Raw genomic sequence first — 27,905 nt, 5'->3', positions numbered from 1 at the left:
TTTGCTGTACAGATTACGCTTATTTAACACGATAGTCATACAAACAAACTCTGCCAGCTACTCATCCATAATATTTCCCCAAGTACAGCTATTATCAGAATCACTCTCTAACCCTTTCAGTACGATGGCACTTCAGATCAGCTTCAACTCTCGTACTGAAAGGATTAACTGAAGCGAACATGGGATATGGAAGAAGAGAGGAGACGTAGGAGGGGGGAGAGGTAACCATAGGTGTTGTGGGTGTATGGAGGGTGTTGGGAGAATATTAACTATGACACAGACGATGAGCCCCGCAGTTACCAGTGTTAGCGAGGCGGGTTGGCATACAGAAGAGATGCAGGAAGAGAGAGAGGTGATCATAGGTGTAGGTAGGATGTTGGCAGAATATTGGTGATTACACAGACGATGAGCCCAACTCCTGCCACTGTTAGAGGGGCAGGTTGGCAGCACACAGCATCACCACCCTCCACCTTGCCCACACCGTGCTGCATAGCTGCCGGGGTCTTGCCTGATGTGGACAGAGAAGTGATATGAGATATGTATCAATAGAATATAAAAGTTAGGATAGTAAAATAAATAAGAGGTGAAGGAAAAAACTTCACCTATTATCGCCTGTATTAGGGACACTCCCCCCCCCCCTTCTTTTATTAATAGATTTGAGAGGCTTGGTATGCGTCCCTGCTAGTGGAGTATTTGCTTTGATATGATGTGTCTGGGAAGAAAGTGATGAATGTGCCACTTAGGGCTTATTATTTTAAAAAGCGGGAAGATATGGAAAAGCCCTTAGTTTTTTTACGAGACTTTCAGAAGTATGTGGTGATCATATGTCTGACTTTTCCTGAACCGTTTTTAGTTACATTGCAATGTGAGATACAGAATGATCGCATCTGACAATTACAGGTGTTCCAGTACCTATAAACATTGGTGATTAGCTTACATCATCGCTTGCTCAGTTTTTATAATATGGACGAAAGTTTTAAGAATAAATCATTCACTTTTACCTGGCGGAGATTGCCGTCCATTTGCAGCCTGTTTACCGTAGCTCATTGGTAGGGTGACAATGCTATATGGCTTCACATCCTTTCCGTGATACTTTTTCGTGACTAGTGCCATATTCTAGTGTTAATCTCTTGCTACAGTTCGGCATTCGTGATGGAGAGATGACAGTTTGCACCAGGTTAAAGTGAACAGAGTATAGATACAGTGGAATAATGTAAGCGATTTCTTTCCTGTGACTGTTCCTCTTGTGTGTGGCATTGAGTGAGCACTTGTGAGGCTGGGACCCCGGCACACACCTCTCTCCCACTGATGCATGGATGGCTATGAACATTATTTACCAGCTCACTTTCCGGTTTCCCTTCCCTTCCTCCTCCTCCTCGTTCTTTTCCGATCTCTCTCTCTCTCTCTCTCTCTGTCCATCTGTATACCTATCTGTCTATTTGTCTTTATTCTTTTTCTCACCTGTGACGACATGCACGGTAATGTTGGCAGGTGTGGCGAGGTGTGGGTCGCAGGTGTAGGTGCCAGCGTCAGAAGGCCTCACCCGTGCCACCACCAGGCTGCTCGTGTAGTTGTCGTGCTCCACCTGTGCAACGGAGAAACACGCACGAATTCTAATCACTGTTGTTAGACTTGATGAACCTTTTTTATGCATTCGACTCTACAGTAGTATCTATCGTATACTGAACGGGTATATTAAGGCTGTATTAACCACCCTAGGACGAAAATCTCTACTGAGCTGAGTAAATTCGTCGTGTGGTAAAGAAGACAGAGAGTACATCACCAATAAGCTTTCCCACCTGCAGTGAGTTCTGTCGTCCGTAGTTAACCATGGTAGAGTTGTGGTACCAAAAGATGTAGACGGGAGGGGAGGTAGCGCGATGGACCTCACACTCTAGGGCCAGCTTAGAGCCCTCCTCAATGTGCATCTCGCTTGGCCCGTTCACCACAGCCTCCGCCTCTGTGGGTGGGAAAGGGTATGTGTGGATAGTGGGTGAATGAGGAGGAATGGCCTTAGTTGAAAGCTCTAAGTTTAAGTTGCGTGCAAATTGCTTGTTTTTGTCTTTACCCATACAGATACCAAACACTTCACAGTCAGATCAGAGTGAATATTATCCACCGACCTGGTAGCTCTGTAGGTCTGATACTGGCTTCATAGGTTTGGTACTGGCTTCATGTTCGAAGGACGTTATGCCGTGAGGTCTAATCCCCGGACTGTCACTGAGCTTGTGGGATGGACGGTCACAAGCTATCGCCAGTCCGCAACAATAAAATAACCAAACCTACATCATACCACTATTTCCAGTTTCACGGTTTGTGTCATGTATCTATCCTATTCTTCTAATCCCCTGTGTCTTTACCATAGCCTGCACCATATCACTGTCTGCCTATCTTCTGTTTCACTGCCTGTGCCATGTGCTGACCTACCCTCCTCCTAACCTCCATGACTTTACCCTTTACTACATAAAGGTGACGCCTACTCACGTGTCACTTTCAGGGTGAAGACGAATGTGACGGGCGGGTGTGTGGTGAGCTGACATTCATAGTGGCCGGCGTCGTTCAGCTGTACGTCCTTCACCCACAGCTGCCACGCCTACACGCAGACGGGTTGGCAGGTTATAGGTGGGTGAGAGGATGATAATTATGATGACTGGTGGATGATGATGATAGGTAGGTGAGGCGATCAGGAAGATGAAAGGTGGATGAAAAGGTGTAAATGTTGTAGATGACGATCGGTGGATGTGAGGATAAAGATGGTAGGTGAGTGAAGAGACGGTGATGAAAGGTGAAAAATGATGATGGTGTTGGTAGTGGTGGTAAGTGAAATGATTATGGGAGAGATGATGATCATGATGATGGTAGGTGGATGAGAGGATAAAAATGATAAGTGGGTGGGACGATGAGGGTGATAGGTAGGTTAGAAATGATGATGATAACGATGATGATACGTAGGTAAGTTGATAATGATGATGATGGGTGGGTAAGAAAAGTATGATAATGATGCTAGGAACGCGAGATGATGATGATGGTCAGGTGAGTAATGATAACAAGGGGAAGTCGTATGCAATTATGGATGATGAGGGAAGCAGAACAGAAAGTAATCCGTTCAGTATTGTTACGTATTTATTTATTATTTTTTCGTGTCCTCCAGATTATTTTATTCACTTCAACTCTTCACAACGATATTTATATTTTATTCTTACTATGCTTGAACGATATTACTTGATTTAAAAAACATTCATAATGAAGGGGTTAATGAATCTCTCTCTCTCTCTCTCTCTCTCTCTCTCTCATCTTTCAAGCACAAAAAGTCCCTCCTACCCGGAATATAATCGTCTAGAGACAGCAAGAATTTAATTTTAAAATACGTCCTGTGGTTGAATGGGTTAAAAAAAGAACTCGCACTGAACAGGGTAGCATATGGGGGGAAAAGTAGAAAAGTATTTGACAAATGCCACTGTTGGAGTACCGTATATATGTGAGAAATTCAGGAAGTAAAGAGATGTAATGAAAATGGACAGTGTGCGAATGAGAGAGAGAGAGAGAGAGAGAGAGAGAGAGAGAGAGGTTTGATGGAAAGGTGGATAGAGAATTTGGGGCAATGGCTGTGATGGGGAGTAAATTAAAATCTGCAAACGATGGTGTGGGTGTGAGTGATGATTGCGGATAAATAATGGCATGGATGGAAACTGTAAGCACTGAGCGGAATTGGAAATGCATGAGAGGTTATAACAAACTCAGCACCACGACACCACGCTTCACACCAGTAAACTACAGTTTACACCATTACACCACGCTTCACACCACTGCACTATACATTACACCACTACACCACGCTTCACACCACTACATTTCACACCACTACACCACACTAAACCAGACTACGCTGCATCAGACTTCACAGTACTAATACCATACACTATTAAACACTCCACACACCACACCAGGCTCCACTAAGCCACTACTCCACACCACTACACAAGTAAACCACACCACACCTTACCAGAAACCAACATTATACCACTATACCACTCTATGAAACAGTCCTCACACCATACAGGCACCGCTACACCGCCTCACACCAACATTACACCACTATACTGCCCGTGCAACACTCCCCATGCCACCAGACACCGCTACACCGCCTCACACTCCACACACCAATTTGGGCCCCGTAACGCGCTGAAATTGTAAAAGGCCAGCACCAGTAAAATTTTAAATATGCTAATAGTTGCCTGTAATGGAGATTTTATGAGGGCGAAACAGGAGAATATTGAGTTGTGGGCCATTATTGCTGGCACGCTAATGAAAGGTCGCCTACTCTTTTTTTTTTTTTTTTTTTTTTTTTTTTTTTTTTTTTTTTGATACTGCCCGTTACACTCACGATAGCGGTAAGAAGGCTATGGTTGTGGCGATGATGATGATGATGAGGATGATGATCGTTGTTGTTGTTGTTGTTGTTGTTGTTCATCCAATCTTGGGGTGGGAAAGAATTTGTGGTTGATGATGATGTTAATAATGATGATGATCATGATGATTGTTGTTATTATACTTTTTTTTTTAAAGAAATGACGACAAAGGCAAAGAGAGAAATTCTGATTCGCAATCGTCCAATGTACCACAGACCTCTACATGTCACCACTTCAACGCTAACACCCACCTTCAATACTCAATACATGCTAGGACTGTCCCATACAGGACATGGGTACTGGTATTAACGGGGGTATTTTTAAATATTGATGGGTCTCATGGTAGATCAGTAAATTATGTTTTAACAATATTCTAATCGTGAAACTGTTCTCTGGCCAAGTTGGGAAGTGAACTCACGTCAGTTAGGTTAGGAAAGCAGACCATCATTCAACCGACTTGGCCACCACAGATATCGTAGATTTTTTTTTTTATTTTTTTATTTTTTTATGTGTCTGACTCTGGGCATAGGCTTCACAGCCTGCTATCAAGGCCCAGCAGTCCTCCTACATACCATACACCTCTACATGTCACCACTTCGGCGCTAACACCCACCGTCCATATTGAATACATGCTAAGGCTGTCTCATACAGGACTGGTGTATTGGTATTAGCGGGGGTATTTTTACGACATGTCGGCGGGTCTTCTGGTAGATCAGTAAAACCTGATTTAATGAAATTCAAATCCTTAAACTGTTCCCTGCCCCAGCCGGGATTCGAACCTGGGTCCGTTAGGACTGCAGGCCACATCTCTACCGATTGAGCCACCGCTTCCCCTAAATGGTCTTTTACGGGTCCTTAGGGATAATTAGGTATTCGATATTATTGGCTGTTACCTGGATAAGTACTTCAGAGAGAGAGAGAGAGAGAGAGAGAGAGAGAGAGATTTCAGAAGTCCAAAAAATTATAAGCTAGATTTTAATATTGATAAACGCCATGAAGAACTATGTATGGATTTGAGGAATATGAATGTGATAAATTCCTTCAAAAGTATATCGGGATTTTAAAAAAATCATGTTTATTATTTTTTTAGAACTGTATGCATAAACTAGGTCTGTTCCCTGTGACCCAGCTGCCCTCCCACACAATGATAGATGACCCCCACACACGCACATGTCACCGCTTGGGCACTAATATCGAACCACTTTAATTGAAATACCGGTTTGCTCTCTCTCTCTCTCTCTCTCTCTCTCTCTCTCTCTCTCTCTAATTATCTATCTGTATTATTTCTGTCTCTATCTGCCTGTCGATACGTATAGGAATCTTTCGATGTATCTATCTCTCAGTAAACCATTTCGTCATTCTCTGTTATATCTACTGTATATCCGTCCATTCATCCATTCATCCACCTGTCTATCTATCTGTCTGTCTATCTGTCTGTCTATTTATCTCCATCCATCATTCCGTCTAACAACCCACTTATCTGTCTATCCATCTGTCTCACCCACCTTATTCTGACGTGAATATGTAGCGGTGAACCTGCCCTCAGCTGCATACACCTGCTGTCCCACTGTCAACAGCTGGTCGTCATCCCGTCTCAGCCACGTCACCTGTTACGTACACACAAAGAGGTTGGAGAGGCGGGGTGTTGGCAGGGAGTGTATAGGAAAAGAAGTTTGTTAGGGTGTAGTGTGCAGGAGACGTAGTAGGTGGTGTGGTAGTATGTTAGAGGATAGTGTGTTAGCAGGATAGTGTGTCAGCAGGGTAGTGTGTTTAGTAGGGAGGCCGTAGGAGAGTGTTAGGGTGGTGTTAGGAAGTATGTTAGTAAGTAGTGTGTTAGCAGGAAGTCTGTTAGCAGGTAGTGTGTTAGCAGGTAGCGTAGTTGTAGACAGTGTGCAGGACAGGTAGAGTGTTGATGTGCTTTATTAATCTCCTTCATTCTGGGACTTTATTAGCACCCATCGTTACCTCTTTCAGTACCAGTCATATGCTGTAGACTGACATCTAATTCAACTGCACGTAGTAAGAATGTATGAAGAAGGACGTCCTCGGGCTGATGGAGTAAACAGGGAGAGTCATTGCATGAAGGAGAAACTGGTCAAAAACTTGCAGCCTTTTGTACTCTACCTTCCAAGTACTTCATTCCTAAAACCCTTGATATAGCTGAGTGGGGAAGTGCCGACTGCACCAAGTCATAATGAAGGACAATGTGCAGTTATTAATTACGGCAATATCGTACATGGCTTTCAGGTCGGTAAGGGAGAAGCTAAGTCGCCAAAGCGATTGCCTCGTTAAAATGATGCGGAACCCTCGTTTCCCCAGAGGGACAACTGGACCGAGAGACCCAGGGCATTTTTTCTGCATTGTATATTAAGCCAATCTCCTCGCTACCCTGTCCCAAGCCAGCGTGATGAGGTTTAACATGCATTCATGCTGCATACTTTCCACTTTTCCCCTGCTTTTACAAGCAACTGGAAGGAAGTCGTGACCAGCGTTTCACACTGAATGAAAACTAGTCGTTCAGTGTTAAGTTGTTGGTTGGAAGTTTTGTTAGCCGACAGGAGGAACAGTTCGCGATGGCAGATTTACTCATCTGTTTTAGATAAATTTTCGAACCATCAGTAACTGCTCTTTGCTCGGTGTAAAACCCTGGCTACCACTCCCATTCACCCAGATGTGGAATTAGAGGGTGAACAGAGACTTTGGTTTAGGATTGTGCTTCTGCTGATAGAAGAGGTCCGATTCAGTAGTGAACCAGTCACTGGTTGTCTGTGATGATGCTGACGCTAGTGTATCCTTGGATCCAAGCTCAGTTACACGGAGAAATGAGTTTGTTGATATATAAGTGACATGACGTAAAATATTCATATTCCTTGTATTTTTGGCCTCAGTAAGAACAAATCAGAATAACAGACAGATTGGGTGCACAAGGATTGTTTAAATATTTGGCAGATGCATACAGGACAGAATACATAATCAGCTGTGCAGTAAGCTTCTAAAACCACATGACTTATTCATACCCACAAAGTTCATCAAGTTTACAACACCAACTTCATATCTCACGCATTATTCCCTTCCCCATCTACATCTAAATTCGAATAACTCGGCGGCAGAGTAAACGGCAATATTCGTTATATTAATTCAGTCAGACTTTATTCTCAGTTTGTGCAAAGCCTGACTTCATTTTCAATTTGTGTACGAGGGAGAGAGAGAAATAAACTGCATTTATATTGCACATGAAAATTAAGTGGAAAGGAAAACGAAATTACTTTTGTCATTTTGTAAGATCGCGCCATGAATTTAGACACTCCTACGTATAGTTTTACCAAAATTATAAAAATATTTAAATTTTATTAGCATGTAAGCCATCCACGAGCAGAGGTCTCTTGTATGCTGTATGGAAACGTCTGGCAGAAGCAGGACAATAATAATAATGCAGATTTCATCGTCGTGAGAGGGTTAATGGAACTGGTTTCCAATACCCTTACCACAAGAGGTCTGCCCAAACATGAAAAAAATAGTTTGGGTTTGGTATTCCCTCTCCGTTACGGTGGGTTTACCATGCCGTCTGTGGTTTACCATGCCGTCTGTGGTTTGCCATGTCAGTGGCTTGCCATGTCATCAGGGACTTACAGGTCGTCAGTGGCCTATATCGTTAATGGCTCACAGGTCGTAAGACCAGGTCGTCTGCGGCTTACAAGTCCTCTGTGGCTTACAGGTCGTCAATGTCTTACCAAGTCGTCTGTGGCTTAAAGGTCGTCAGTAGCTTACTGGTTGTCAGTGGCTTACCAAGTCGTCTGTGGCTTACCAGGTCCTCATTGAGTTGATGTGTGTTTCAGAGTGTCAGTGGCTTACCAGGTCGTTACTACTTACCAGGTCGTTACTGCTTACCAGGTCGTCAGTGAGGTGGTGTGTGTAGCAGGTGAATGTTGCCTCGCCTCCAACTTGGGCCAGAATCTCAGTGTTATTGTGTCCCTCTGGCGGTGTGTCTGTCATGGCCGCTAACCACATGGCTTCCTCTTTTTCTTTCTCATCCTTGTCTGTTTTCCTCTTCTTGTCCACTGCCCACCTGTCCTCCACCCCCACTGCCGGGAATACGTGGTGCTGGTCCCCCTCCCTCCTCACACCCAGCACCAGGGACGAGGTTGATGAAGGTGGTAATGAAGGGCCCCCTTCCCTGGCCACCGCCATTACTACGTCTGTCAAAGAACAAGAAGTGGCTTGTAGTATGGTACCGTACCAAGAATAGCCACTCCAATCAGCCAATCAATCAATTAGTCAAGCAAATGGAAATGACAATAAAAATTATGCTGACAGTCACTTCGGTCTTTGCGCTTTGTCATTTTATGTAAGTATTGAGTACACACACACACACACACACACACACACACACACACACACACACACACACACACACACACACACACACACACACACACACACACACACACACACACACACACACACACACACACAGACAGAATTAAAAGTTTGTGATATTGGCTGTGTTGAATTGTGCGCTGCTGTCAACAACCCCGAATTTACAGCTATAAATGCATTATTAGTGTACGGGTTATTACAGTTTTATCATGAACCAGCAGCTGAAATGTAGCGCACAGAGTAATGTTTATCAGAAGTTGTCGGTCTTCTTTAACATCCCACAAATTCCGCGAGCTTTTAGACTGCGACACCGGACGAGCCGAGTCGATCCAAGTCACTGTGAGTCATGACCCGTCTTGACTCGTCATTACAGTTTACATTGATTAATATATTTGTGTGCAGAAACCTTTCACACCGGGAGAGTCCAGTCCAGTCGAAGAGAGTCATAGACATGGCTAGACTTTTTTTTAATTTACGTCACTACACGTCCACTGTGGTGTGAGCAACGTTATCATCATGTAAGTTGAAGATTTGTGTACCGCACGTTTCCTCACCACATTTTAGACCCATTTCATAGCCTCGATCCCACCCATTTTATCACCCGTTCCGCCCATTTAGTCATTACTTTCTGCCTGTTTCGTCACGAAAATCTTCCCTGTTTACTCTGTAGCAGACAGTAAAATTATTTCAAAAGGATTTAGAAATGAATAATTTTTTTCCGTTGCTTAGAAGGAACAGGATATGTTCTGTTAGTACATTTTAAGGATAACAGTATTTATCAATCTTCGTTTAAGAGTCTTAGACTTGTCGGGTATTCAGTGCAGTGAATTTTAGTGAATATTTAGTTGTTGGTTAACTAATTACCGTAATAATGAAACATTAAAACTTATATAAAATCCCTAACAAACAAGGCGATAGGACCCAGGGAGGGGAGATCAGTTCATAATCTGTCAACAGTTTGAACTGAATTGCCTTTTAACTAAATGTTCAGGTGACTAAACGGGATATGGTGAAGAAACGGGCTAGTGGGTTGGTGGCAGAACGGAGTATGGTGACGAAACGTGTTGGTGGATTGGTGACAAAACGAGATGGGGTGACGAAACAGTTTGGTGATATCATGTTTTCATGGAGTAAGTATAGTGCGTAGTGTGTGCCGGAAATTCTCATATCACAGGAAGCTTTGTTGCATCCCTTCCTTTGACATGTCACACCATCACGTTTGTCATGTATGTTTTATACATTCCTCAAATATCAACATACTTTGTATGAATAACATACAAGAGGATAATAACGTGTAATAGGCAAAAAAAATTAATTGACGATGTGCTAGGAAACATCTGAGGCGACTTGGGATATCACTTACAGCGCCACTCAGAAACCCATGACCCAGAATTCTCCAGCCGTACGTAACTCCCTCCTCCCTTCCTAGTGATCGATGGCAGGACCCAGCAGATTCTTAAGACCATTAGAGAAAAACGGAACCAAAATAAATCTCCGTTTCTTCCCTCTTGAGCTGCCAGGCGGGAAATATGGGAAGGAGAGTACGCAGTGGATCGTACCTTTACTTCCTTACTCCACTAAAACTCCAGGCGGTGCTGGACAGGAACGCCTTCATGTATTGGCACCGATATAGCTGGGCGGCTCCAATGTCTGCTCATACAAACGCCCGTCATTCCAATGCCTACCCCTCAGAAGGAGGAGGATGCGAGAAAGGGACAGCCTCGACCTACAGCCCACTCAGTTCACATACTGATGAACCTGGGGCCACTACAACAACCTTCCATCGGCGTTCATGTCAGGCTGAATTTTGGTCTTACTGTTAACCTTTTCATGGTCGAGACAACTTTAGTATTCGATTCCAGCGAACATTAGACGACAGACGATCTCATTCAGTTATTGTGCCCATTTATGTAAGTCTTCCGGAAGCCTGAAAAGATGAGTGAATGGAGGTGTGGACCATTTGTGATGCGCACTACAGTGATAGATCTTTACTACTCTGTGGTGCAGGAGAGCACCATATGATGCTTTTATATAGTATTATATAATATTATATAATATAATACTATTATATGGCAGTGATACAGCCGAGCTTCTCCGCCGCCCGTTATGCAAACGTCCCTCACCTCCCTCCCTATGCGCCGAAAGTAGGTTAGTGAGTTGCAGGTGGAGTCCAGCTTCAGCCTGCAGTTAACTGGGTTCTCGTTCAGATGAGCCTGGGGTTGCAACTACTGCCATTACTACTACTTGTGTTCTCAGTTTTCCTATTCCAGGGCCTAATTCACCCTGCTAAGCACTTCAGGCCGATTACATTTTTATGCTTGCTATCTCCAGACGCCTTAGTCTTTCTGAGCCGGAGAGTTGGATACAGTCTTCCTTAAGCCCTTCACAGCAGTAGATTCTCCCTTGGTCTCTTCATTCCGATTTCGTAATTTTATAGTTATTCTTGCTACCTCCAGACGATTTTATTCAGCTAAGAAGAGCTCCAACTAGTGATAAAGATGTTAATGGGTGTTACATCTAACCTCTCCAGTTCGAAGAGCCTCTCCCAAGCTGAAGAGAATCGTCTAATAATAGTAAGAATAATCTGAAAGCTGCATCATCCGACTGAAGGATTAATCTACATAAAACCGTCTGGTGGAGGCCTGACTGAAAAAAGAAAAAACATCATCGGACGGAATGAGTTAATAGTGGGAGGAATACTAGATTGAGGTCGTTTTATGTATACAGTATGTGTTTATTTTCCAGTTCCTGCTGTTGCGCCGTATTTCCTAAATGGTTTAATGTTAAGTCAGCGTTCCATTTGTTTTCGGTGAGATCATAATCCATTGTTTCCAGTTCCTGTCACTCTGACTTATTTCCCAAACAGTTCGATATAAAGGTTCCATCTTTTCGGTAAGAGCATAATTCATTGGTTCCATTTCCTGCCAGTGTGACTTATTTCCTAAACGGTTCGATGTAAAGCAACATTCCTCTCTTTTTGGTATAGACATGATTTATCGTGCAGGTTGACAGGCTTGGTTCTCTAGCTGATCTTGGGGCTGTGTTTGCATATTTCACCTTTAATGTCTGGCTCATCGATCACCAGATAATGGTGCTACGGGTGCAATTTAAAGCAACAAAGAAATATTACCCTCTCCCCTTCCCCCTACCCTCAACTCACCCACACCCCATCACAACCACCATTCTCTGTGCCCCATTTATTTAAACATGGCCTAAAATTGCCATCTGTCCACTTGAATGCTGAGATATATAATTAGATTAACATCAGAATGAGATGCTAGTCACGGAACAATGCTGTGAAAAGGATGTACATAGAGCTTCCGCATTGTCTTTTTCTGCCAATGAACCATGGGAATTTAGCTGTAAATAGACGAGAATCTGCGCCAAACTAAGGTGAAGGAACTACGAAGCACGGTGGGGCCAGGAACCATAAGCCGTATATTCGTGGGTCACCGTGGCCTCCCAGCACTTCTTCGTTTCTGTTATTTCGGTTATGGCATGTCAAGCCCTTCAGTCCGATGACGTATTTCTGATTTTATTCGTACATCTATCAGACTATTTTATTTAGCTTTGGAAAGACATCGGGTAGGGAAGAGGTAAATAAAGGCTATTTCTAATTCCTTCAGTTACAAAAGTCACTCAAGGAAAAACAAAAAAAATCTAAAGGTACCGAGAATTATATGAATAAGACACCATCTGAGATAAGCGGTTAATAATCACTTATATGTTATTTATGCACCACATGTTGATATGTAAAAGACATACATAACATACGAGAGAACAGTAAGGTGTAATAAGGTGCAGAATAAATCACTAAGGAGAAGGTGCTGGTAAACCTCATAATCCAAAGAGAATACGACCCCACGAGATAGTTGTACATGTAGAAAATAACTTGCCTGGACCCGTTTCTCGTATTGGGGTGGAGGTTTTTATCTGGAAACTATATATCTGTATATGATGTTTAGATATATTGATGTAGCGGTAATAGTTGTGCCATATCTTGATACTTTACCACCTCATTCCGGCGATTCATGCGAGATTTAATACAGGGATTGGTTACACAGGCAGTTCCCGAAATGCCTCCAACATCCACAAGCTATCTACCTATCTGTCTATTGCCAGACGCCATAATCCCGTTAGGGGTGGCCATTTGACTCTGAGTTATTTGTTTTACAGGGAGGGGCACTAACCCTCCACCAACCCACTTGTTGACACGTAGGGAGCACGTCTGGTTTGGTTATTTGGTTACCACCCAGAGTTGGAAATGGTTTCTTGGCTTACAGGATACCATAAGGGTTGTCACTCAATGTAAAGCCACCTGTAAAGGAAAGAAAAGCAATAAGAAGTGACAGGAAAGATGGGAGAAATAGCAAGAGAGGAGGACAGGCACAGGAAAAGAATGATAAAAGCTAAGGAAGAAGTAGGCAGCACTACATCAAGTGAGTGGATGATGGTCGCCACCGCCTACCACTAAAGCACGAGCGTTTATATACCGTTTTTATTTTAGGTTGCCGTAATTTATTACAGACATTTTAGTTGAGCATCTCCGATGACGAATCAATGAATGATAAGACTGATTAAATATGCCGGTTCGCATGGAATATCCTCGCGTAATTATGTTGATGTCATTATATAATAAACCCAGCTACTTCTGACTGTCTTTTTACACTGTACGGCGATGGGTTTAATCTTGCATATTTATGAACTTAATATACAAAATGTTGCATGTTAGCCAACCTTTCCCCAAAATTAGTAGGCAAGATATTTATACTTAACAGATTTGAATTTTTACAACTTCAAACCACAGACCTGTACAGACTAAAACGTAACAGGGTTTTTAAAAAATGAAAAAAGAAAAATCATGGACGCTTTTTTCACGTACATGTTATTCCGTCAGTAACGATGTTATTGATATTCAGTAGTAAATGGCAGTGGCACTGACAGTAGGAAATAAAACTTCAAGCGGCAATTATCCTATAAAATGGGAAAAATGAAATAGATTTTTCATACAAACTGACGAATAATATTTTTTCCTTGGAAACAAATGGCCTAAAGATTTTTTTTTTGGGGGGGGCGGAGGGGAGGGGAGGACGAAAGATCTCTTGCTGACTGACAGAGCCAAAAATTGGCTTATATTTGCGAATTTCTGTTTGAGTGACTGGTAAATCTTGAATTGATTTGTTCAAGCAACACCATTTCGTCAAAATAATTGAAAATTTTCACTGAAATGTCATCTTTTACATTCCTGAATATGCATCACACGAAAAATTCGAAAAATAGCTCCGTTTTGAGTGACAACTTGTGCATAAACCCATTCTTGTGAATTGAAAACGTGCAGTGTCTGCCGTAATATATTTTCCTTTCTTTTTTTCATTTGGAGTGTTTTAAAACTTCCTCCCCTTTATGGTATATCTTCCTGGTTTGACTTCTTTTCGTTTTAAAGCCCTCCTTTCCCTGCTTCGGTTCCAGTCAGTCTTATTACGTTCAGTCTCTTCCTTTTTTAGCAATTATTTTCCACCGATCTCAGTTGTTTCTACTCTATTATAATGTTTTTATCGTTCCATCGCTTGATCTCTGGATCTTTTAGAAACTCTCGCAGCTTATCATTTATTTTGTCATGAATGTATCAAAATCCACTATCCCTTAACGAGAAAAAGCCACTCTTAACCAGAATAAATTAATCATGCCTGCCGGTAGAAAATTTCAGCCATCATCATCATCATCTGGAAGTTAGAAATTCACTCTCGTCTTCCACAGACATGTCTCATATTCATTTGGGCAAGAAAAGTCTTCCTGTATCTCGTGTCCATTAGATTGTTCTGTATTTACTATTTTGTATTCCTGTTTTATCATCCACCTTGGCACTTTCTTCCCGAAACTTGAGGAATACTGTGATTCCCTTTCAGCACAGATGATGGCCAAGTGTAGTTAGATTGGATGGTAGATTTGACAAGTAACCAAGGAAAAACATGAATAATGCTCATTGAATTTCGTGCAATCGGACATTAGTATTAGAGTTGTGGGAGTGGCCCAGTTCCGTCAGGTAAAAACATACCAATTACAGATATTACTTCATTCACCCCAACTTTTGTTTCCATGAGCGTTCGTATCTCCCCTCACATCCGTACCTTCCCTTCCCTCTCTCTTTCAAGCACACACTCTCCCTCTCCCTCTTTTCCATCGTCCTTCCGCTCGGATAATTGGGTTCCTTCCCCGTACCTATTACGACTGCTAATTATATTGTGCACGTACGTACCAGTATTTCCAGCACCTGATTGATGAGTGAATGAAGGTGCGCTACATTTACTGCATTCATATTATACCTTATTCTGTACTCCAATATCCTCCTTTTGAGAGAAAGGGAGGGAGTTGAGCGAGATTTGTATAACATGGCAGCGGATCATCCCGGCTGTATTATTGCTACAACGTGAATCCTACACACCCCCATGCATAACAGTAGGAGTAATGAATATTAATTTTTCATGAAAAGAAAAAAAATCGCAAGGATCAGAACTTCCAGAATTTCTCCTCTTTGCATAAAACAGTGAAAAATTGAAGCCAAATTTAAGAGTCGTTCATTTTGAGATGCCTGGGCACATTGTATTTAAAAGACTGGAGTTCATAGACAGTAAGAAAACAGTTCTGGTGTTGACCAGTTACATTATGAAACCCTAAGACTGCCGATTCACCCTTACATTGAAGAGTTGAAGAGGAAGTGGGTGAGGATGTATAGCTGGACAGGTGCCCTTCGTAATGGGGAAGAGATGCAAGCAAGATTATAATGGCAGTGTAAAGGTCTCTTGGCGTCATCCTTCTGACAGTATTCAGTATAAGAGAGATTTTACGAACTACGGGTTTAGATGCAGCCTGCGCCAGTCCATTCACTATAAATGTCTACCCCAAGGTGTGTGAAATTGCCTGGCCAGAGCAAGAATAAACCGAGAGATTGCAAGAGTTAACCGATACTCTCAGTTATTCATATGTACAATAGATCAACTTTGGAACTGTCTTGCTAAGTCTGTTTCCCTCTGCCTATGACTTCCAGTCTTTCAAACGCAGTGTGTCCAGGCATCTCGCAGCAAACGGATCATGAAATTGGCTCTTTTTTTTTTTTTCTTTCCTTGGAGGAAAGAACTTTGAGGACTTAAAGCATTTGCATCTTTCTTCATAGCATAAAAAAAAAGTTACATCACCGAGCGAAGGGGTCAGTGCTTCTCCATCCTAAGCTGATTCTTGGACCCTGACGTGACTACAGTACAGTTTTGTATACAGTATAGTTCATCTTAAATTTATAGGTTCATTTCAGATGTTGATTTACTTTTCCGCTGGAGTCCCTTGGAGCAAATATTTGGTTTCTACCTGTGTCAGTAGTCATGTCTGCAGGTTTCAGACTCCAATTCTCAAAACTTTCTTGGTGATGGATATGTTTCGTTTTCATATATCCGCAGATTTCCTGTTTTTGTCGGGCTGATGAGATTTCCCATTGCTATTTTTGTCTGATCCTTTAATTACGAAATTACGATGTTCCCTCTTTTGCTATAACTCTTTGGCGTATTCTGATGTTTACCACTATTTATGCGTCATAGGTAATATTACTTCTTATTTTTAATGCTGATGTGCTCACTATTTCAAGTGTATTTATTATGCACCATGTTCTTTGTGCTCCTTTGTCTCATTGCATTAAAAAGAACCGTGAAATTGATCCACCAGACTAAACTGATACCTTCTCCAGTACCTAGATTGTTTCACCTTATCTAGACAATTAATATATCACAATCTTTTCTGAATTAATAACGTTATATTTCAAATCACCTTGAATATCTTCTGTTTTTTATTTAGTAAACACACACACACACACACACACACACACACACACACACACACACACACACACACACACACACACACACACACACACACACACACACTCACACACACACACACACACACACACACACACACACACACACACACACACACACACACACACACACACACACACACACACACACACACACACACACACACACACACACACACACACACACGTCCAAAAATGCGCATCTGGGGGTCGAATGGTCTGACAGGGAATAAATTGGGTCTATTATCCGAGCCACAAATGCTGAGAGTACCGCCGCTGAGGCTGTTCCTGGGTGGAAGTTGCCTTTATTTTAGTTTTCTGTCTACCTGTGTCGTTATGGCTATCTGCCCATCTGTCTGTCTATCTCTCTAACTGTCTGTTTGTCCGTCTGTCTTTCTGTCTGTATATATAGCCAGGCTGCCTTTGGATGTATGCACTGTACGTAAATATTTGTATATGTATGTATATATGTATGCATCATCTCTCTCTCTCTCTCTCTCTCTCTCTCCGTCCATATATGTCTCTGTTCAATGCTTAACGCCGCATCATGTGAGGGATGGCCTAAAAATCAAAGAAAAAAGCAAACGATGAAAATTTTCTCCACGGAAAACCCGATAAGGAGTCTCACTGAGCCCAGTGGATGCCAGGCAGCTCCCTAAGCAATGGCGAACACGGCACTTCGGAGGATTTTATTCTCTTTGAAAGTTGAGGCTTCGTAGCACTTTCATCTTAGCGAGTTATCATGCATATTACATCCCGATATTTCCCTTTATGCTATATGTTTTCGCTTTCCCTAGACCGTTTGACTCACTGAGGTTAGTAACACACATTTCTTATGATCTGGTGTGTAATCAGTTCCTTTCCCTTACAAACGTTTGTCCCATTTTGTGTTAATTTTTGAAGCACTCTGTTTCACTACAAACGTTAGTCCCATTTAAGTGTTAACATTTTTATAAGTACTCTTTCCCAGTACAAACGTTAGCCCAAACATTAGTCCCATTTAAGTTTTAACATTTTTGTTTTAATCATTCTGTAAAGAAGACGTCACCACACTGAAAGGGTTAAGAGTCCTTTTCGTTTTAGGTTTTCTTTAATTTCTGACGGTTAGAAACGCCCCAGCAGTGAGCCAGGTAGATCAATAGTTAAACATTGTACCGCGCCTCCCGCCCTTACCAACTTCACTCACACTCTCACCAGCACTCACTAAAACATCTTCTAACCGAATACTCTCTGACTAAACAGGCTTTTACCTAAACATTCTCAGACTAAGCATTCGTGTTGCTACATATTATCTAAGCTTTGTCTCGCTTAAGCATTTCTAAGTAAGCATTTTGGAACCTTAACATTCTCGAGCAAAACATTCTTATTTATAAACATTCTCTAACTGAACATTTTCGTAACTAAACATTCTCTGAGCAAACCATTCTCTAAGTATTCTCTTACTCAAACATTTTCCAAGTAAGCATTTTAGCACCTTAACATTCTGTAGCTAAATATTCTCGTACTTAAACATTCTCTAACTAAACAGTATCATACATAAACATTTTCTTACTTAAACTTTCTCCAAGTAAGCATTTTAGCACATCAACATTCGGTAGCTAAACATTCTCGTACATAAACATTATCTGCCTAAACATTCTCTTATATAAACATTCTTTCACTAAACATATCGTAGTAGGACATAAACGTTCTCTAACGAGCTCGTTCGTCGACAGCGTGATCTGCATCGCGCCATGAAACGGTCAAAAAGGGGTTAAAAATGAGGGTGGAGAGGAAAGGAATGGATGGAATGAAGTGGAATGTTGGTGGGCGATGGGAGTAGGGCAGCAAAATTTAACCTTTGAAAAGTGGGGTAAGAGGAGAAGTGGATTGAGTGCAGTGAAGATTTTCTGAACCAACATTCTCCAAAGTAAGCACACTCTAGCCAGCCACTAACATTCTCTAACCTTCTCATACTCACCTTGTAGCACCAACTAAAGCATTTTGAAACTTAAAATATCGAACTACTCCAGGTAAAATTTTTTATCCTTAAACTTCGTCACACACCAAGTAAAACATTTTCTAACTAAACACTCTCAGAGCTAAATACTCTCTTAACTTTCTCCAGCGTTCTCTGCCTAATACTCTTTTAAACTTTCTCTAACATTATCTGCCTAAAACTTTCTGATACTCAGCCTGCAACACCAAGTAACACATTTTCTAACTTCACATTCCTTAAACTAAGCAGTCTCTAAGCAGTCTCTGACATTTTGTACTGAAGACTTTCTCACTGCCTGTAGCACCAACTAAAACACCTTCTAACTAAACATTTTCTAAACATTCCCTGACTAACATTTTGTACTTAAAACTCTCACATTTTTAACTAAACATTCTCTATCGAACATTTTTTCCCTAAAACTCTCTCACATTCTACGTGTATCACTAACTAAAACATTCTCACACCGCAACCATCTTTTGCCTAGATACCTGTGCATTAATTTTTCATCCGTCATCCAGCCTTGTCCGGAATTTGTTTTGTCTACGTCGGATTATTGTGTTAAGTTAATTCGGTATCTAGGCGCTTGATGTTTGGGCAGTGACTTCATCATTATCGTCATCATCATCATCATCATCATCGTCATTATAATTTTATCATCATCACCATTATAATTCTATCTTCATCATCATCTTTGTAATTCTGTCACAGTCATCACCATTATAATTGTCATCATCATCATCATCACCGTTTAATTCTGTCACCATCACCATCCTGACTCTACCCCCAATGTTACAGATGCAGTGGGCAGGATCTGGAGAAACGATAACACAAAAGTAGCCGAACAGTAAACCAGTGTGCTTCGTGAGAATGGGGCGACGCCTCCTTTCACTCACCACCCGAGCTTTCCAAAGGTCAGCAGAATGTGAAGTGAGTTTTCTCGTATCCGGGGTAATGCTGGATTCACCACTTCATTCCGATGTCGTATCTTAAGTTCTGTTTTTTGCTGTTCAGTTCAGTTCGTATTCTAGTTCCATTATTGCTACCACGAGACGATTTTTTTAACGCAGCTTTGGACTTTAAGAACTGGAGGGGTTTTGATATATCCTTCATTAACAGTCTTACTATCAAACGGCTTCCCTAAGCTGAATAAAATCATCTGAAAGTAACAAGAGAGAGAGAGAAAGAAAAATACTTAATGGAATTGAAGTGACGTGGTAACTCGCATCAGGAGAATTGGGGGGAGTTTTTGCCAGCCAGATAAAAATTAATTTGAGAAAGGTCAACAGTTTCACTTCGGTGACGTAATTTTCATCACATTTTCCCTCATTTCAGATGATTTTATTCAGCTTAGGAGAGACTTTTGAAACTCTAGGGGTTTAAAAATAGCCTTTACTAACCCGTTTATTTACAAGATATTTCATAAGGTGTATAAAATCATCCAGAGGCAGCAAGGACAAGCTTTCGAAAAACGTCATTGGATTTAAAAGGTTCAGCACGATCAGTCCCAGGTCTTACTTTTCATTAAATTATTGTTATAGATTTTTAGGGGGATCTTTCATATTTTAGTATTTTAACCCCTACACCATAAAGACGCTTATTACTTTTATTCTGACTATATCCAGACTATTTTGTTCGATTCTGGAGATTTTTGGAACTGGAGGGGTTAGATAAGTTTAACTCCATCGTCACCAGAGATCCTTCCTAGGTTAAATACAGTCGTCTGGTGGTAACTTAATTATATATAAAGAAAACATCATCGTACTGAAAAGGTTAATGGACATTTCTAAATCTTAAATTGCAAAAGATTCCCACACAGTTGAAGATAGTCGTCTGAATACAGTAAGAATGGATTAAAGAATAGGTCATCGGACTGAAGGAGTTAAATTCAGCATACACTTGTACGCTTTTCAGTTTAACTTGGCCGAAAATTACCATCTCTCCATCTTGAATGCTGAGTTGTAATAATAGATGAGCATAAGAATATGATGCTAGTCACGAAGAAGTGCTGTGGAAAGGATGTAGACCCGTAGTAATATCTATTTGCCACTAAGCTAATGAAGTAGGCTGGAATAAGGCAAAATTCTAGGCCAAGTTAATATGAAAAGATTATAGTGATATTTGGACAACATTGGAAGTTACTCAGGGGATTTGTAATTTTTCTGTAAAATGCGGGTATACCATTAACCCTTTCAGCCTAAGGACGCACTTTTGTATTTTATTCTGTTTAAAGGCAAACGATATCGATTTTATTCAGCTTTGTGAGATCTCTTGGCGTGAATAGGTAAAAAAAAATATAATTATCCATCCATAACCAGACTCCTTAATCTCAAAAGAGGTGGCCACAAACGAATCGCCTCCATGTCATTCCGTCCTCCACCATTACGCTGTCTTCTCCCCAGCTCATACACCCCTCACTCATATGCCTCTCCATCCCATCCCTCCATCTCTTTTTCGGTTTAAAAAAAAAATGCTACTAGATAAAAAATGTTTAAAATGGTGCTGAACAGTACATACACACACACACACACACACACACACACACACACACACACACACACACACACACACACACACACACACACACACACACACACACACACACACACACACACACACACACAGAGGGGGGGGGATAGTTTTTGTTTATCAAAGCAAACACTGTAGAATTGAAAGAGTGCATAAACAGGAGTCAATTAATTATAAGAGGCTCAATGATAGATAAGTCTCTCCCTGGTATAGTCAGATGAAAGAGAGAATTATCATCGGATATTACCCCTTCCATGATTGCGATGATTCTTGTATTCTGTTCCAGCTATGGCCAGACGATGTAGGCAACTGAGAATGAGTCATAGGAGCCTGAATGTTAATGCTTCTAGTACATATTCTATTTCACCTGACCTCAGATGATTTTATGCAGCAGAGAATAAGCCAGAGGAGCCTGAATGTTTATACGTAAATCATTATCCCTCTCACTGTCGGTGCACCTTTAGTGTTCAGTCACCAAACGCAAGGCAGTTTTTTGAGGTTGAGAGTGAGCCATAGGAACCTGAGTGTTAATATTGGCTTGACAATGATCCAACTATTGCGGCGCTCTTACTAAAATTCTAAATGAATAGAATAATAAAATGATAACAGTACTAGCTCTCAGGTTCCTGTGAGTCATCCTAAGCAGAATAAAATCGAATGGTGTCGCACAGAGTACTAGATTAAAGAGTTAACTTCAAATTGTAAATCTATTCCGGGGAACCTGCTCTTTCATATAATTCACATTTCATCACTGTATCTGTAACGTGGCCAAAAAAGTACAGAATTAACCTTCACTGACATAATATTGTAGTTTATCCCTGCAACCTTCAGAACATTTTATTCAGCTTATGAGAGACCCTGTAGAATGCTGTGTCATTTTTAAGGTTCAGTAAATCGTCTGGTGGGAGCAGGAATAAAAAAAGACTTCATCGCACTAGAAAGGTTAAATTGAGATTAGTTACAATCTCCTCATTACGAACACCTTTCATAACCTGACAAGAAAAAAAAAGTCGGATGGCGATAACAAGAATGCCCTAAAAAAGACATAAAAAAAGACGCGAAAGCAATAAAGAGATTAATACGGCCATTGTGAGAGCAAAGCCGGATTATGGCCGACACATGGCCGTCCATATCACATCGCCGGAACTGAGACCCACCACGATTTATTAATTTTTTATCGCTTTTTCTTTTTCTGTGCGATCCATCGTACGTATTTTATATATATATATATATATATATATATATATATATATATATATATATATATATATATATATATATATATATATATATCCCATTGGAGCCCAGTGTCCGGAATATTGGACAGATCTGGGATTTTTCACGTCCTTATAAAGTAGGGAACCCTCGGGTAGGGACCTATGAGCTTCGCGACCATGAGCCGATAGGCGGAGGGCGGTACGCTTAGTGCCCTCCCAGTGCAATGCCTCGCCCAGCACCCCTGGGATCCAATGGGATATATATATATATATATATATATATATATATATATATATATATATATATATATATATATATATATATATATATATATATATAAACACCCTGATGATGCACTTTTCCTCTTCTTACCGCATCCATACGATTTAATTCAGCTAAGGAGAGAGACTTGGCAGTGTGGGAGGCTGTTTATAACGCTTCCGCGTCGAAAACCCTCTGAATAGAACGTCTCCAGGTAGAATGAGTGTAAATAAATAAATATCGGATTGCAGGAGTTACGGAGACTGTGTAACTCTTTAGAGACTAATTTTACACACTACCCCTTCCGCCATGAATACAGTGCCCTCATTGTTATTATTATTATTATTATTATTATTATTATTATTATTATTATTATTAATATTATTATTAGTTGCCTTATATTTATAATTGTATTCAGGTAAAGTAAGATGGCGTAATGTTACGGTAGCGTTGGAAACAGTCTCTACCAACTTCTTCACTCGTAAGGTGGTCCCTTTTATTGTTGTTGTTGCTGTTGTTGTAACCCTAGGCTCATCGGGATGTGAGCCCAGTGGACTGCAGGAAGGTAGGCACTTCAGTCGGTCGCTCCCAGATTTCCTTAATTGAGGTTAGGCTGAGGAATTATCGCTGCTGTGATAGTGTGGTCAAGTCATCCTTCCGTAGCAGGAATATAAAATATAAGATGTCTTTGGACTGAAACGGTTAGTTTTTTGTCGTTGACAAAAAAAAAGAAAAAAAAAAAGAAAAAGAAAAAGAAAGAAAATCCAAACTGTTCATTAGATTCATCGTTTCAGAAGATTCTGTGAGGCCTTGAGGATTCCTGAAAGATTCTAAGACAAACTGTTAATTAGAGAGCTACTGTGTTGAGAGAACTTGCGAGAAAAGAGATAATTACCTCACAAAATACCCGGACAGGCTCTAAGTTTGTAGGCTCGAAGTTTGTGAATGTCAGAAACACTAGCCTTGTCCAGAGTTGGGTGGGTGGGCGGAAGGCAAGGGGGCAGTGGAGTTGAAAGCGGTTGGAAGTGAGTTGCAAAGAGGTTCTGAGGTTGGGTGAGGGAGAAGTGGGGTTGAAAAGGGTTGAAAATGAGTTGCAAGGAGGTTCTGAGATGAGACAAAGGAGACTAGGGGGTTGAGAGCGATTGGAAGCGAGTTGCAAAGAGGTTCTGAGGTTGGGCGAGGAAGGAGTGGGGTTGGAAGAGGTTGAAGATGAGTTGCAAAGAAGTTCTGAGATAAGGCAAAGAAGACCGGGAGTTGACAGCGGTTGGAAGCGAGTTGCAAAAAGGTTCTGATGTTCATCGAAAGAAGTTGGATCGAAAAAGGTTGAGAACGAGTTGCAAAGAGGTTCTGAGATTTGGCTTGGGAGAAGTGGGATTGAATGAGGTTGAAAGCGAGTTGCAAGGAGGTTGTGAGATAGGGTGAGAGAGACGCTGGGGATGCTAGTGGTTGGAAGTGAGATGCAGAGGGATTGTGAGGTTGAATTAAAGATAACAGAAGTAAAACGGGAATTGGCGAAAGGTTGATGAGTTTGGGTAGATGTGAAAAGAGGTAAGTTGGCGTAAAGCTGTAGAATGATTGATGAGTTTGGGTGAATGCGAAGTGAAGAAAGTTGTAAGAGTGAAAATAGGAAGCAATTTTTTTTTTTTTTTTTTTTTTTTTTAATAGCGAGTTGTGGAGATTTGTGTGTGTGTGTGTGTGTGTGTGTGTGTGTGTGTGTGTGTGTGTGTGTGTGTGTGTGTGTGTGTGACTTAAAGCTAACAGAAGTAAAACCGTTTGCTGGCGTGAAGCTGTTGAATGGTTAATGAGTATGGATTCATGTAAAGCGAATGAGTTTGTAAGAGTTTTGAGAGCAAGAAGAGAATTTGGGTTAATTTTGCGGGCTTGCTGAAAGATACCTGAAGTTAAATTGATAGGGAGCTGAAAACGAATTTTGGTGAAATTTTTGAACTAAAATATACTTGAAGGTAAACTGATAAAGAACAGAAAACGAAGTTGAGTGAAGTTTTGGCGTTGACTTTAAGAAACCAAAAGTAAAATTGTTGGTTGGGATAAACTTGCCACAGGGTTATAGAAATACAGGCTCTGAGTTTGTAGCCCCAAAGTTTGTGAATGTGAGAAGCACTAGCTAGCTTACTGAGACTTAGGAAGATAAAAAACGAGGGAGACAGTGGACTTCAAGGAAACAGTAGCAGTAGCAGCTGATGCAGTAGTAGTAGTAGTAGTAACAGTAGTAGTAGTAGGAGGAGTAGTAGTATACTAGTAGTAATGGCAACCCAGGGCTTATGTGAACGTGAACCCAGTGGACTGCAGATTGAAGCTACCTTTTTCCTGGAGTCCCATCCTCCTTTTGGTGAATAGAGAGGGAGATACGTATAACTGGGTAGTTCCACCACCCAGGTATATCGGTGCCACCGTGTGTAGGCGGTCTCTCCATCACCGAGGTTGGAGATATGAAGCGAGTAGAAGAGAGGTTGAGACTGTCCCCGTTCACCCAGCAGTACGATTAAGGATTTGAATGTAACATCATTACTACGGCATATTCTGTAGGGGAAGTTTGAGCCTTAGAAGAAACTGAACGTCTACTTCAGTGACCCTCTTGTATATATCAAAGCCTTCTTCTTCTTGCTCTTTGGTGTGAAGTTACAGAAAGGATAATGGGGTTTGGGTGTATGTGGAGAGAGGGAGGCTGCAAGAAGACCGAGAGCAAGAAGTGAATTTTCGGACAGCGAGTATTAAAAAAGTTTTGATGCTGACATAGAGATAGTAGAAGTTAACCGGAAGCGTCCAAAGGATGATGAGTTTGTGTGCATGTGCAGTGAAGAATGTTGTAGCACATTGAGAATGGTATTTTTTTTTTTTTTTTTAAGGGAGGATGGGGAAGCTTTGTGGAGAGATAAAAAGCGGAAATAAGAGTGAAGGTTAGATATTCAAATAGGTTATGTGGTCGTATTATCGTTGGCATTAGAGGCATCATACCAGCTCTTTTTGTGCGATATATTTTGCCATATACCCCATCATGTCATGCTCTGTGGTACTGTCGCAAATGATGGCGATATTAGGAAACAGTGTAATAATGAAGATATTTCCTTTCCGATAGTTTCGTCTTTCCTGATTTTATTCCATTTAACGTCAGGCGATTTTATTCAGCTGAGAAGTAATTACTGGAATCAGAGTGTTGATACTGGTACCATGAATCCTCTCATGGTCGGGACAGTTCTGATATTCCAGTTCTGGTCAAGTCAGAAAGCTTTCTTCGTCTGAAGGTGAATCATAGGAACCTGAGAGCGTTAAGGTGTATTATGCAAATTAAATCGCATAGGAATTGGTGCTACGAAGTCTCCAGAGCTAAATACAGTACGAGTCATTGAGATATAGAGGCGAGGGAGGCTGTGAGGCTGTGAGAAGTTGTAAGCACTAACCCTTTCGATTCGATAATATATTAGTTTCCATAATTTTTAGCTACGGAAAGCTATATTCAGATTATTTTTCTTGTAGTTGCCAGACGATTTTATTCAGCTTGTGAGAGTACCTTAGCTTTGGAGAGGTTGATTAAGACTGTATCTACCTTCATCAGTTTGAAAAATCCCTTTAAAGCAGAAAGAAGTCGTTCAGCAGTAGATATAATTGTTCGAGCGAGCGAAACGAGCGAGAACTGTCATACATTTAATAGGATGTGGACTCCTTTACCGGGACTTTATTATTTCGAAGACTGTTAACACTACAGTGGCTTTGTGCACGTCGCTGGAAAGTCTAGTGGGAACAAAAGGGAATGAACTCTCTCAGGGTATGCTAATTGGTTACTTTTTTTTTTTTTTTTCAATTTATTGAATTTAACAGTCGAAGCTGAATATTGCGATGGTCTCAGGGCACTCCGATGGTTGGTCTATTTTTTTGTTGCTGTTTTTCCTGTTTGTGAATCATACCCACCGATTTTACAGTAGTGACTAGATCGTAATATTGGTGATGACGACGGCAACAACGACGACGACGACGATGATGATGATGATGATGATGATGAGAGAAGAAATTAGTAGATAACACTTATTGTGATGATTATTTAGTGCTTTTCATCTAGGAAGTTTATCTGTCTGTACTCAAATCCTTTATTATTTCATCAGGAGAGTAGCGGCTTGATATTAGGCTACTTAGTATAGACGTATAAGGCAAATTGACCAGTTGCTCGTCCCTGATTGGTGTTATGTGAGCAGTAAACCCCAGCCATACCTCCGATGTAAACCCTTGTGAGCCACATGATCACCAGATAACTATTTGTTTATATGGTTACCAAGCAACATATTAAATGGTTTTGTGGGCTACAAGAAACCGTTTAGCTTGACAGTACAGAATTAGCTGGAGGTAGCGATTCATAAGTGAATGGATGGTGTGTGCCCCTACTTTCCACCGTATATAAGCAAGGAGGCAATATGACGTTACTGAACTGGTAGCATATTTTCACTGTCGATTTATTCTGCATATTACTCTTCAGCCATTGCTTATATATTGATTCAGGCTTTTGAATGTCGACGTAGTTTGCATGACTAAAGTATAAGTGGATATGCATGTGTTTAGGCAAAATAAGTCGCTGAAGAAGAGGTGTAACGAAATCTCACAAGCCAACGAGAATACGGCTTATTGACGTGCCTCACCTGAGAGACAGCCGAGTGTCAGAAAGAGCGAGGGGAACTCCTTACTGAGGGTTGATATGGCAAGTAGGAACTACATAAAATGAGTGGATGGTGAGCGCTCCCACTTACCAGCATAAATGATAAACAGAGAACCAATAACTGTTGATGTCGCTCACCTGAGAGGCAGCAGAGGGTGGAGGTGTAGACAAGGAGCCAAGGCAGCTCCATACTGAGGGGATGGAGGCGGTAGGTAAGGAGTCTTTCACCTTACCTTACTCTACCAGAACCCCAGGTACGTACGATTTACTCTATTTTTGCCACCATCAGACGGTTTTATTCGGCTTAGGAGAGATTTTTCGAGCTGGAGGAGTTAGATTTAGCCTTCACTAACCCATTCAGTTCGACAGACCCTTCCCAAGATCAATAATATCGTCTACAAGTAGCAAGAAAAAACTAAAAAGTCACTTCAGTGGACCCAGGACTGTGACCAGCAAGAGTTCCGCACATATTGCCCATTTCTGACTAATTATGTCACTGAACACACTTTGAGTATTGCGTCTTGGACTTGCTGGTTGCAGCTGCAAACGCTTTCAGAACGATGCAGTGCAGTGTCAGAATGTTTCTCTGTAATTTCACTTTTTAGTATGACA

At 41.2% G+C, this 27,905-nt stretch overlaps 1 protein-coding gene across 1 annotated transcript; it reads right to left on the bottom strand.

The window, feature by feature from the left end:
* On the bottom strand, positions 1–27,520 carry LOC145415596 (lachesin-like). Its single transcript, XM_080284819.1, has 7 exons — positions 27,432–27,520; positions 8,298–8,605; positions 5,915–6,016; positions 2,485–2,593; positions 1,800–1,960; positions 1,462–1,585; positions 1–508 (listed from the first exon to the last, which is right to left on the bottom strand). Exons 1-7 carry the CDS (start codon positions 27,481–27,483, stop codon positions 357–359), a joined length of 1,008 nt encoding a protein of 335 aa, XP_080140945.1. The 5' UTR covers positions 27,484–27,520; the 3' UTR covers positions 1–356.
* Between the last annotated feature and the right edge of the window lie 385 nt (positions 27,521–27,905).

This window comes from Coenobita brevimanus, chromosome 103 (genome assembly GCF_032717465.1).
Source record: "Coenobita brevimanus isolate Jiangsu-jjx chromosome 103, ASM3271746v2, whole genome shotgun sequence".
Taxonomy (NCBI): domain Eukaryota; kingdom Metazoa; phylum Arthropoda; class Malacostraca; order Decapoda; family Coenobitidae; genus Coenobita; species Coenobita brevimanus.
The sequence above is the reverse complement of the archived record's forward strand: the minus strand, read 5'-3'. Positions and strand labels throughout refer to the sequence as shown.

Bases quoted from the DNA above. Each gene is read 5' to 3' on its own strand.
- LOC145415596 (XM_080284819.1), bottom strand. From the start codon at position 27,483: ATGGAGCTGCCTTGGCTCCTTGTCTACACCTCCACCCTCTGCTGCCTC. The intron at 8,606-27,431 runs GTGAGCGACATC...GTTCTTTGACAG, and splicing joins CACCCTCTGCTGCCTCTCAG to ACGTAGTAATGGCGGTGGCC. The intron at 2,594-5,914 runs GTGGGTGAGACA...GTCTGCGTGTAG, and splicing joins CATATTCACGTCAGAATAAG to GCGTGGCAGCTGTGGGTGAA.